The 12,966-nt window shown below is 48.2% G+C and overlaps 1 protein-coding gene across 1 annotated transcript in view; it reads right to left on the bottom strand.

Moving 5' to 3' along the window:
- The window catches only part of HCN4 (hyperpolarization activated cyclic nucleotide gated potassium channel 4), a 93,523-nt gene extending 80,799 nt beyond the window's left edge, over positions 1–12,724 (bottom strand). The window contains exon 1 of the mRNA XM_027889962.1: positions 11,906–12,724. Within this exon, the coding sequence (XP_027745763.1) occupies positions 11,906–12,606 (701 nt within the window). The 5' untranslated portion in view covers positions 12,607–12,724. The remainder of the gene's footprint in view (positions 1–11,905) is intronic.
- Positions 12,725–12,966: the final 242 nt, after the last annotated feature.

The following is a 12,966-nucleotide window of genomic DNA, read 5'->3' as shown; positions in this document are numbered from 1 at the left end:
AGCTCAGCCTTGTGAAAGTAATACCCTAGAACAGCTGCCAAGTCCCAGAGGGGTTACGTCCCTAAGTCAGCCATGACTTCCATCCCTCAGTGTCTCCACAGCAGTGCCCATGGATAGGCACCATCTTTTCTATTCACCACAGGGTTTTCAGCCCTGCAAAGAGGGTTGTGCTGATTGGGGGACTGAGCTTTTGGGACATTTCACTGCTTTCGATCCTGCTTTGAAATTTCAGTTCTGAGAAACAAAGGACTAAAAAAGATTTCTGAGGTGGTTTACGGTGGAGAAGAGAAAAAAAGAGGCGGTGGTGGTCTGGATGTGGGAATCACCACCCTGTGGTGCCAGTGAGAGTGATCCTTGTAGAGATGTTTGATGTGCTCAGCTCTGGTTTACACTGCTCACCTCCCCACCATTCACAAGGCACTGTATTATTTAGATGCACCCCCGATGTTATGTATCACTTTCCCCAGCAGACTCATTCACACACACACAACACATCCACCCACATGCAGCAATGGTTAGACAGACACAAAGCATCCAGCAGCCAATTATTTGGGGTGGGAACAGCTTGCATTAGCTCATGATGAAGCTTAGCCTTAATTCTGCTGAGCTGGAGAGGCTGGAGCTGCGCGTTGCTCTCCTGACTGACTGCGGAGCTCGGAGCAGGGCAGATGATGTCAAGGCAAATCTTTTTTTGTCTGCACTGCAGATTTGGCTGTGTGAATTTACTTGCAAATGAGGCTTTCAGATCCCCTGTTCGAAAGCAGGAGTCCTAGGCCATTCCCACATCTGCCACTGTTAGCCCAAATTGCTGTCTGTGCTGATAAAGCAGCTGCCTGTGTTTGGAAGGCTTGGGCCCAACTTCCAATGGGTACCTACAGACAATGAGAAGGCAGTGGAATCCACCCTATTTGGGTGATGGATCGGGAGCAGATGAGACGAGTGCCTGTGCTGCACAGGGACAGTGAAGGAGCCCACTCACTAAGGGAATACACAGAGGAGAGACCCCAACAGTGGAACCTTCCATGAGGTTTTGCAAAAGCGAGGACCAGAAACTGTCCAAAATCAGTCAAGGTTTAGCCAAAAGTCGCTGCCAAATCTGGAGTTTAAGCATGTCTAACCACAGTACACATGGTGTATGGCCCTGACCAAGGCTGGCACGATCCCAGTCACACTTATGTTTGCACTAAAAGCCAAAGATCACAGCAGATTATCCAAAAGATTCAACTGTCAGCCAGCTGAAGGGATGTTTCTAAAGCTGCCACATCACAGAAAGGGACAGACATCTCGCCAGCTCCTGTGCCAGACCTGTTATTTGGGAGTGTTTACTGAAGTCAGGGGTCACATATCCCCAAAGAAAAGGGTAGCACACCTTGAAGTGCACATGACTAGCGAGGAAAAGATGGAACATTTTCTTTTTAGAGCATTTCCAAGCCTCATGCAGGGGCTGCACAATTCTCATTTATGGGCATAAAAGGTAAAATTCCTCTTGTCTCCCTCGCCATGCAGGCTTTTTTCCTGTCTTTTCCCAGCCTAGTTCTAAATGTGCCAGACAATATAGCACTATACATGAGACTGTAGAGTGTTGGTAACCACTTTCCTTGTTAAGACAAAGGAGCCAATGACTCAGGAATCACCTAACAGCACACAGATCCACTCATTTTGTGGCCCTAACAAAAGATGGACAAGGGATGAGACCAAATCTACTGCAGTACACAGAAATGGAGAATCAAGAAGAAATTGTCACAAAACTGCCTTGTAGATAACAACCACACACCTGCTGACATCTACTCTGGCACCTGCAATATTTTAGAGTTCTCCAGCACCTTCCATGTCCCCTGGCAGCAGTAACCCCCTTTTTCAGACTTGGAGAAATCAAGGCACAAAGGATCTGTCCAGGATGGCTCACAGGGTCCAAAATAGATGCCTGACTTGCCTTCCAGCTTGTCCTTCTGGCTGTTATACATTGCTTATGATTCAAAGTGCATCTGCAGCTAAATGAGCATGGGAGAATGATACAAATGCTTTGTATGGGCATCAAGGAGAACAGACCATCATCTGTAGTCTAGACTGGTCCTTTCTCTTGCCATCCCCACAATTCACAGAAAAATAAGGATGAAAAAATACATTCCTCTTGTTATTAATAGAAGTGTAACTAGTGCATGCATTAAGACTTTAAAGCAAGGGGGAAAGGTCAAGCATCAGGAATTTGTGCTTAATGAAAGTGGGCTTGCTGTTGTTAAAAAAGCTGCCCTGAGACAGTCATCATTATCATTTCTCTTATCACTTGGACTGTTGGGAGAGCTGGTGCAGGACACTGCCTTTGCACCGCCCTGCTGTGCAATTCCTGCTGCTCTGCAGAGAGCCAGGATGTCACTGCACTGCCTCTCTGCACCACCTCCAGCTGGACACGAAGGTGGACAGAGGGGAGGGAACACAGGGAGCAGCGCTGGATAATCAGGGGCCTCCAGGTTCCCCAGTGACACACACCACACACACGCCACTCCTTCGCAGCCGAGCCGCTGCCCTGGGTGACAGTGTCAGAGCTGGGATGAGGGAGCACCTTGCCCTGCAATCATGTGGGAAGGACTTATTAACTGGAGTCCCCCAGTCTCCGGAATGCAGCTGTTATCTCCCTCCCGAGCTTCAGAGCGCTGATAACTTTGCAAGACGTTTCTTTCCCACACGCCGGCACATCCAAATGCACTTCCCCGTGTTTTCCATCCCCCCCGTTCTCAGGTGGAGCTGGGGATCACACTGTAACAGCGGCTCTGGGCAGGAGAACTCCCGGCAGAGCTGCTCTGCACACAGCCCCACCGGAGCTGAGCACCGGGATGAAGAGTTACTCCGTGCACAGCCACCGATTCCCTGGCAGTCACAAGCACCCCGAGCACAGCTGTGAAAATCAAAATCCAGCAGTTACAGCTCCTACACTGGAGTCAGCTGGCAACCTGCAGCTCCTCTCCTGCCTCTGAGCTCTGTAACAATGGATGCACAAACACAGACAACCCCTCCATCCAAAGAGGCAGAGATTTAAATCCTTAATTAGCACATTTGGACGAGTCACCACAAATGAGATTAGCTTTTGCGCATCACTGGGGAAGCTGCTGTGCCCCTATAATGTGGAAGTGGTGGGTCCTCAAGCTGACCTTGGAATTCCCCTTTGGATGCTCATCTGCTTTGCTCTCTCGGCACTGTCTTCCCCGCTGCCTGCAGGGTCTCCTTGGGAGATAACAGCCTGGTCTTCCCACAGCCTGGAGCTGACACCGGGCACGGGGTGACCATATTTGATGTCAGCCACTGTGAACATACTGCACTGAATGAGTAATTGCAATTTGTAAAGGCACTTCCCAGCTAACAAACCTGGGAAAAGGGGCAGGAAAAGGTCTTTGTAACAGCAGCTTGTTAGCCCAGTCACAAATCCGCTCCCTCTTCTCTGTTTCTGGAGCCCCAAGTGCTGTTTCTGCTGACAAACCCCGGGTTTAGTGCTGTCAGCACTGCAGAGCTGTGGAGCTGCACAGAGCCAAGCTGTGTTCTCCTGTGCTTCACCAAAACCAGCCCACTCAGTAAGGGTACCTGGGCACTCCTGATGCTTGTCATGCACAGAGCAGCTTCGATGCGAGCCTCCAGGGTGAACATGCGGTGCCACCCAGGCAAGAGACCTTGTCCTGCCCCATAGGCTGCAAAGTGACTGCTTTACAACCATCTCCCTAAGAAATGCCCGGACTCGTGGCCGTGAGCTCTGCGTGGCTGTGGGAAGAGGTCAGCTAAACGGTTCAGAAGGAACCTCGTTCACCATGATGACTCTGACTCTTCTGCAACTAAAGCAAGTACATTTCATGAAGTTACAGATCCCTAGACATCCAAAAGGCAATGATGCCACCAGTGGGTGCTGCCTGGCTTGAAAGGTGGTTGTGGACACTGCACCTGCACCAGCAGTCACAGGAGTGTGTGTGGGAAGGAAGCAGAGGAGGACGCAGATCCCTCTGCATGGAAATGAGCCCATGCTCTGTTACAGACCAGGAAAGGGATAGCAGAGCATCCGTCGGAGTTGGTGATTTTCTTAATTCTTCCCTTGGCCTCGAGTTCTGGAAACAGTCTCATCCTACCTCACACAGGAACAGCCTGGACCGTGTTCAGCCACAGACCTAAACATTTAGGGGTGAAATCTCCCACTCTCAGTAGCCACTTCCCTCCAGCCTGGCCTTTCCCTTGCACTCAGCAGTGGAAATGGGTTTTCTGAAGTTCTCAAAAGCAGTTGGCACCTTTCTTTTTGAGTGACATTCATCTGTAGGTAAATTGATTTAATAGCTTGTTAGAGTGCCAATTAGAAGCAACAATAACTCAATTGACCTATAACTGCCTTGGCACCAACATAGCTTTCAAAAATAAGAGAAAGGAAGAAATCTCTGCTCTGGCAGAGATGAGAGCTCAGATAGTTGGTTTCAAGAGAAAACTGAGGGATTCATGGACTTGCTAATGAGATGCTCATAACACATCAGAAACAAAGACAAATTTCAATGGTTTCGAGCTAAAATGACACTATGTTATCTCCAGACAAAGATCACTCTTTTATCTGTATAATAAATGGATTTCAGTGCAGCAGCAATGACTCCACAGCAGAAAAAACCTCAGTGCCACAGAAAGCACTAGCACAGTTACCTAACCAGAATAACTGGGTACTGAAAACCCAAGTTTACCTCCTTATAATAGTACTGAGAAATCCTACACCGATTCCATGTCTGTTTACTAATAAACATTTTCGGAAAACACATTTTTCCCTCGAACATAATCTGCTTCATACTAATGCAGTGGAGATTGTGGCTCTATACAAATTCATCATTTTAAATACTTAGCTCCAGGGATTGAGGTATTTCGAGTTTGAAAAATAGAAAACCAGAAAATGTTAGTAGAGTTTGTCTAAACATTGGTAGTGTCCAAGGATAGAAAGAAGGATAATGTGGAAGGGTTTTAAATTACTAAGCAAAAGGATCAATTCTTAAAACAGGAAGGGGACTGAGAACACTGAGATTGTTTGAAGAGCTGGAAGGACAAGAGCAACTAAGAATACACAGAAGGAGAGGGAACAAATTTGGAGAGACCTAACCAAGGAAAAACCTGAAGGATAAGAATGGAGACTGGAACTGGTCCGAGTAAAGAGCCAAGTCCACACTCTGCAACTGGAACATTGCAAGGGGAGAGGGGACATAATAAAAACTAAGAGGAAATCTTAGTGATCAGATGATAACCTGCACATTGGGAATCAGGACTGGCTGGACAAGAAACCTGCCACAAGAAGCCTAGAAAATGGAGATGGGGCTGGTGGGATGAGAAACACAAACTTGAAGTGAGGGATGGGGAAAACAACAGGTTGGAGAGAGTGGAGGTAGAGGTGAAAAGGAGAAAACAGCAGAGAGTTTGTAAAAGGCAGAGCTTGTTTCCCTTCAAAGCCTGGAGAGTCACCCAGGAATCTGGTGCATCCTCGTTCCCTGTAACTCCCTGCCATGGCCACTGCTTAATTCAGAGCAGAGGGCAGTTGGAAAGATCCACACCTGCCAATGAATCCAGAGATTATATTATGCTGAGAATAGGGATTGATTTTTGTTTTTAAAACCTTAGCAACTGTACAAAGCTCTGTGTTAAGAACTGGACTGCAAAGTAAAAATGAAACAGCAGAAGGGAGGTTGGTTGTACATGTGCTCTGTTACAGTCATGGTTCAAACCAGTTCTTCCCAGAGAGTTCATGCTTCCCTCAAGATGGGAGGAAGGGCTTGAGGCAGACATGTGTAGGGAAGAGATTTCCTATAAGAGCCCATTTCTTGCACAATCTGACAGGTTTGCAGTGCCAGAGATAAGGAACTCCAGAACGAGATGCGATGGCCAGGGCAGGTGAGTGGTGCCCTGGAGAGTCCCCCCCTGCCAAAAAGCTCCTGCAGAAGTGACAGACAGAGCACCCAATGGAAAACTGGAATTACAGTAATATTCTTAGCTGATGATTAAAGAGAACACGATGTCATTGTTTACAGGGATGATTATTTTTTTGCTATAACAACAGACAAACTAACAACCACCAGAGCTTGGGAACAAGGCGGGTGGGATCGGCTGTTTCCCAGTGTGGCTGCCCCCTAGCCACGGCAAGAAATGCTCCAAATCACAGTGTCCCATCCTCTTAAAGCACCCACTGCTCTTAGAACAGGTGGTCATTAGTCCTGTCCCTTGTCTTCTGGGTCCCAGGGATGGCTGATTCCCTGTGGAGCACTGCCAGCTCTGAACACCAGGGATGCTGGGCAAGGCCTCCTGCTCTGCCAAACTGGGCCTCAGTTCCACTGCGCCAGGTCATGGATGTTTTGGACTTCAGTCTCTTCAAGTCTCTGCCACTCCACTCTCACCTGGGAATAACAGTACCAATTTCCCAGCCAAGGTGTCACAAAGCAAAATGAACGTTTATTGTTGTTGTACTTGAATATTTTATAAGTGCAAAAAATAAAAAAGAGAAAAATTAACCTTCCCCTCCCCCTCCCCGATTAGGATCTGAGTAAGATGTAATAAAAAAGGTAATGTTATCGTACAAGGGGAGATGGAGAAAATGTTAAATAGCTTTTCCCAAGGGAACCATCCCTGAGTGCACTGAGGGAGCCATGGGCTTCTGTGGAAGGGATAATGTCTTCATCTATTGGTAGAGATTGCTATCAAGAGCCTGAATTAAGTTTATGCAGAAAATCTTAATCATAGCCCTTTGCTAAATCTCAGTGCTTGCTTTAGTACTTATTTATGTTATTTCATGTCATTTTCCACATGTGAACATGCATGAAAATACCATAATATTATAGTCTTAAAATATATCCTGGTGATACACTGAGGTGTTTCATTTACTGAGGCCTCCCCATTTTCAAGCTTGGGTCAGAACCTGTCTCATACACAAAGCTATATTCCTACATGGATTGTCTAGTGTGGGATTCTTTACTTTCCACCTACTGACACATGAACTGGGGCGTGAAGCACATGATGCCTTGCCCATGGACATGGGAAGTATGGCTGCAGTAGTTTGATTCCCTTAGTTCATGGTCACAAAACCCCATTTCTTCTCTTGCAACTTGATTCCAAATCCACTGAAGACAACACAAACCCAATCCATGCTGCTCAGCACAATTTGGATTATCCTTCATATTATTCCTGCTTGGATCCCCTCGTTCTGCTCCAGCAAACTGCCCTGGGAATTGGCAGGAAAGTTCTCTGCAGCAAAGGCAGCAGGATCTGACTCCCCCCTCAGCTTGCAGTGTCCCCATGTCATTCCAAGGCAACACACCACCAGCACGGAGAGGAAGAGAAGAGATCCAAGGCTGGGAGCTGCCCCTCCAAACCTGGATTCCAACGACAGGCACAGGTTCTGCTGCCACTCCAGTGCTCCCTGACCTTCCCCTCCGCACAGAGCTTTCCCTGACCCAGAATTTCCGTGTGCTGTACATTCAGCTCACACAATGGGCACTTTCATTGCTGTGAGCAGAGGGCAAGTCATGGGATCAGAGTCGCCATTGTGGGCAGCCCCTGAGTGTGGGCAGGAATGAAGCGAGGCTGGCAAAAGCAGCAGCATTTTGGGCAGAAGACAGAGAAAAGGGCATTACTGTCTGAGAGCAGGGAGCAGCACCCACCTCAGGGAGCTGCCAAAGTCAGTGAGCACTGCTGGACACTCCCCAAATTGTTTACCCTTCTAACAGACCAGGGAAAAGCTTCCGAGGGAGAACAGTCTCCACAGACAGAGCAGCACTCCGAGAGACACTGGAAATCAGGTCTGCTCAGGAGAGTGGGAAAGGAAACCACACATCCTTCCCATCTTTGCTCAGTCCCACCAGTGATACGGGGTGCAGATGCCTGGACTATAATTAGTAGATCCCACTGATTCCCCCAAGAAGGCAGGCTGAACGACACTGCAGCATGATGGGAAGCAAATTATTTTGTTCCTTCCCTACCTCATACCTCACACCTGAGCATCTGTTTTTTTGGTGCCGCAGAAATCTCCCCAGGGTCCCAGCAGCCAGGGAGTTCTGGCAGAGGAAGCAAACAAAATAAAGGATCTGTTTGCAGGGAAGTATTACAAGGAAGGGAGAACAGTGAAAATTCTAAAATCTGTAGTTGTGTCTGTTACCGAGTGGAATTGTTTTCCATTGTTTTCAAAGAGACAGCAGCTTCTATTCTCTGTGAAGAAGTTAATAGATTACTGGGCAGTGAATAATGTGCAGTTCTATTTACATCCACTGTTTGGACTATTTTGGTCCCTCAGATAGTGTATCTGTTCTCAGGTCTTTCTAAAAGCAGCATGCTACACTTTTTTTGCAAGCAATTCTGGGCAGCAGCTACAACCCATATGCTTCAGTCAGCTACAAACTAGACAGATCATTGTTTGTCTGGATTTTTTTATTAAACCAATTGTACTGGATCAATGCTTCCTCTAAGCAATAAATTACAATTCTATCTACCCAGTGAAAAAGCTTTCAAAGTCACAGATAAATGTTGATCTAGGAAATCCAGTTTGGCTCTGCACCGATGTGCGATCAACCACAGATGCAAACAAACTCCAGCAGCCAGTACACACATCCATGCACCTCAGAAGAGGAGCCAGTACTCTGATTTTCATTAGTAATTGCTAAGACACCTTTTAAGAGCTTCTAGAACCAGCCCACTGCATTAGTCAGGAGTACTCAGGGGCACTGAGCTTGGTTTTTATAAAGGTCATTTGATGTCTTTTCCCCTCACAATGGACTAAAAGCAGAGATCAACAGAGCCTGAATCTATATTAATCTGCTTTACTCTTGGAGGGTCATAGATTTGCCACTGGAATTAGCCATATTAGATGCTAAAATGATAATTTAATGAGACAATGATGAAAGCCTCTGTTCTATTCTAAATCAGGAACTCCTCTCGCATAGCGCAAGGAGAAGCAACTCCATGAAGTCAGAGAATTACACCAATGTCATTTTGCAGCAGTAAATTGGGCTGGAGTGTTCCATGCAAAACTTCCCATCTCAAGCTGTACTGAGACAGGAGTCACGAGGTCTGGAGCTCCACCAAAATGCCTGGAGATGCACCTCTCTCTCTCTCAGAGGGGAAACTGGTTCCTCCAAAAAGATAGAAAGCAAGCTCAGGGTCTAAATAATTATTAACTTGAAACGGTAGCCCAAATGCTGCTGCACAGCTTTGGTGATAGCAAAAGTGCAGGATAATGGAGCCTCGTTCCTCCATGATCCTTCCTCCTGCTCGGGGATCTGCACCCATCTACAGCACAGAGCAACCGGGCATTGCACTGCGTAATTCCCAAGGCACAGAACACACTCCTTTGGGTCAAGGATATTGCAAATATTTTGGTAATATCTGCTCTTTGGTGCAGTCTGCTGCATTCCAGAGGTCAAAAAATGCTATTCATATTCATGTGAGTTGTTTCCAAGACAGATGCTTTCGTAGAGGGAAAGAAGGAATACAAAGCCCGAGCAGAATCTGGAAGGCTCCCACTCCTCTCCTTCAAGGCAGCCACTGTTCACAGAACATTTTCCGTGGAAGCCCGCGCCTGGTCTCTAAGCAGCATCCGTATTCCAACAGACGTGCTGCAGGTGACCTAGGGACAGGGGTGAGCAAAGTTCCCCTGAAAATATCCCTCCTGACCAGACAGTGGTGCCTCCGGCTCCTCCTGGCCTTGTGCACCCTCAGTGCCACTGCCCCATCCGAGGCTGGCAGGTGACAGCAGGGACACAGCCCATGCTGGTGTGCTGGGCTTCCACACCGCTTCAGAAGAAACACAAGGCAGGGAGGAATCAGCCCACCTGGAATCTGCCCCCAAGCAGGTCTTGCCCCAGGGTGCAGACACCCAACTCACTGTGCCTTCTCTGCACAAATTCCCAGCTATGTCAGGGCAGGATTATGTTCTAATATCAAGAGTCATCCATGCATTCACAGAGATCTGCATGCACACAACAGCTCAGTGCTCGGTGGGATCATCTGGCTGGGGGGAGTTGGAGCTTGCCAGCATATTTCATTCCTTTGTGCAAGGCAAGGAGTGGCCAAGGGCCTCAGAAATAACAACTTACCTCATCATTTTAACGAATAAGCACTGGTTCAGTAGGAATCTTAAAACAAAAAAACCTCTCAGGACCATCTCACCTTGGGCAAGGTGGTTACCTCAGCTACTGCTGCTCAAGTTTGCCAGGCTGGCTCTATGCTAATAGAGTCATAAAGGTGGAAGGGAATAAACCCACGATACAGAGACACAAAGATATGCAAACTGAATGCTGCTTTTGCATATATCCAAATGCCATCCAGAGACTAAATCCAAAATTCCTTGAGGGTGTGACATACAGAGAACACCTTGCTAAAATAACCCAAGAAAGCACAGTTTTTAACTCCAGACTCGTGGCAAACAGTGCAAAGATCTACAGCCAAGAGTATGAATGAGGTTTTGCTCTCTTTAAAGCTGTTCACTCTCACATTTCAGTGGCTGTGAGCTATTACTCCATCAGTCACAACTGGGAGGCTATTTTATAGTCCTTCCAGTCTGGGATTGGGTAGGATTGTGCTTGCAAGCTCTGTGTATAATGCTGTAGCTACTGGAAGCCCTCAAAAAGCTCACTCAGCTGTGTGCTTGGGACACTTGAATGCACTGAATTTAAATGACAGTGCAGTCTTCCAACTCACATAGCCTTCTAATAACATTTGTTAATCCAAGCAAATATCAAGGAATCTGGTCAGTGCCAGTGCTGAATGTGCTCAGCGTGTGGGCTACTTGCTAAATCCCTGATAGGCAGTGTCAAGAGGTTTCTGACACTGCTTTTGGGCACCCAAATCCACCCTGGAACTCCCTCCTGCAATTATCTTGCTAATTGTATTTTAGGGAATATTCCAAGGTTTCTTGAAGAGTCCAAGAATTCAATAAAATCATGTAGTGTGACAGATCTGTGTTTGAATAATGTTCTTCTACCATAAGGTTTAAATGTGAGATGTAAGCCTGTTGTAATTAAAGTTGAAGCAATAAACCTTAGCCATTGATTGCACTAAGTAATTAATTATTGATTGCAGTACTTTACATACATATTGCAGAGGACAATTCACCTGTGCAGTAGACGAGACGATACTTTGCTCAGAAATACCCAAACACAACCCCTCTGCTGTGCAGAACTACACAAAAACCGGCTCTAGGGTTTACAAGTTAATTTCCTTATTAACCTCCAAGGAAATGTTGCCATTACTTTCATAAAGCCAGTGTTAACTATTCCCTATCTGAATTACTTTTGGAAATAAGGACGTACAGATGCAAAAGAGAGGATCTTTCTCCGTAAGACCCTGAAGGTGTTAAGTTCCTTCTCAATGAATGCTGCCATCCCCTGCACATACCAATTCCTGACAAGCCATGCTGCAGTAAGACACTGTGAGGAGCAGCAACAGTAGCAAGCAACATCCTTCCTCTGAGTCTTGGGAAAGCAGAAGGGAGAGAGGACTCTGAGGTGTGAAAATGGGAAGCGTTAGTCAGGCAGAGCACACATTCTGAACTGGGCATGTAGGACTAGTTAAGCAGCAGACACCACACTTCTAGGCTGGAGTTGTGCATCAGGTGGGAACATTTCTCCCCATTTACACTGAACTTAAGGAAAGCCTTTCCCTTACAATAAGCCAAAGCAAGAGACATTTTTTGGTATAAAAACACAATTTAAAAATAATAATAGTGTGGGGACACTAAAATTAAGGTTAAATGTAAATGAAACCTGCAGATTGTTTGAGTGGAGCAGATCTTGGATGTGTCCTCCGGCTTCCCTGACTAGGAGATGAGCAAGGAAAGTTCTGCTGGGGTGGGTGCACGGTGCAGGAGGTCATGTGGGAAGGGGCAGGCCAGCTGGTTTGGAGTGGATCAGGAAGGGGGGAATTGTACCTGAAGTCGCTGTAGGGGTGGATGATCCAGAACCCGGCAGATTTAACCCTCTCCTGCTCCCTCTCCACGGCCTTCTGGCTGCCAAACATCCTCAAGGAGAATTTGTTGACCCCCGGCTGGAGCATGGCCCCGAACTGCCTCTGCATGAAACCGGCTTGGCCCAGCCTCTGCTCCTCATCTGGGGTGATCTGGTCGCACCCTCCACCTCCTTCCACTTTGATGGAAGTGGAGGAGCAGGCCCGGGGGGGCTGCTGGGGCTCCGGGGGGGATGCGGGCGGTGGGGGCGCCGGCAGCCCCTGCTCCAGCTCCCCACTGCCGGGGGGGCTCTTGTCCTCGCTGGGGGAGGCCGGCTCCCCTTCGCCGCCGATCAGCCTCTTCTCCTCGGCCGCGTCGTGGAGGTGCCTGCTGGTCAGCGAGGACAGGCTCCCTTTGAAGCGGCGGCAGTCCCCGTTGGTGCTGGTCTTGGCGCCCTTGCCGCCGGCCTCCGTCTCCAGGAGGCCGGGGTCTCCCCCTCTGCCGGGGTCCCCCCCGAGGGCCCGTGTGCTCCCAGCAGAGGGCGAAGGCAGTGGCTTCAGCCTGATGCTTTTCCTCCGGGTGTCCTTGTCGCTGTCATCCTCCTCGTCCATGATCGACGCCTTGGGTCCGATCTGCTGGGGCAGGCTGTAGAGCCTCTTGCGCATGGAGGGGGGCAGCTTGTCCATGGCCGATGCTGCTGCTGCTGCCGCTCAGTGAGAGGGGAGAGACCCCCGCTCTGCCCAAGGAGGGGAACCGGCACTGCCCCCAGGCCCCTGCCCCGAGCTCAAGGGGCAGAGGGGACCAGAGACTGGCGTGTCATCTCCTTACCAGGCTGTGGCATCCACAGGATCTGCATCAAAACACAGCCTCTGAATCCAGAAGGGAAGGGAAGGGGAAAAAAAATAAAAAAGAGGAAAGGCAAAAAATCCCCCCCTTCTCCTCCGTTGTCCCGATTTGGCTACTTGCTGCTTGTCTCCCCTTGGTGAGTGTTACTGCAATCCCCGTCTGCTCAGATCCTGAGCACTGGGCAAGAAGTCTAGAGGAGA

Source organism: Empidonax traillii, unplaced genomic scaffold, assembly GCF_003031625.1.
Source record: "Empidonax traillii isolate 1590-97213 ecotype Southwest subspecies unplaced genomic scaffold, ASM303162v1 scaffold12:size2584012, whole genome shotgun sequence".
Classification (NCBI taxonomy): domain Eukaryota; kingdom Metazoa; phylum Chordata; class Aves; order Passeriformes; family Tyrannidae; genus Empidonax; species Empidonax traillii.
Note: the sequence above shows the minus strand (reverse complement) of the source record. Positions and strands in the feature narration are given on the sequence as shown.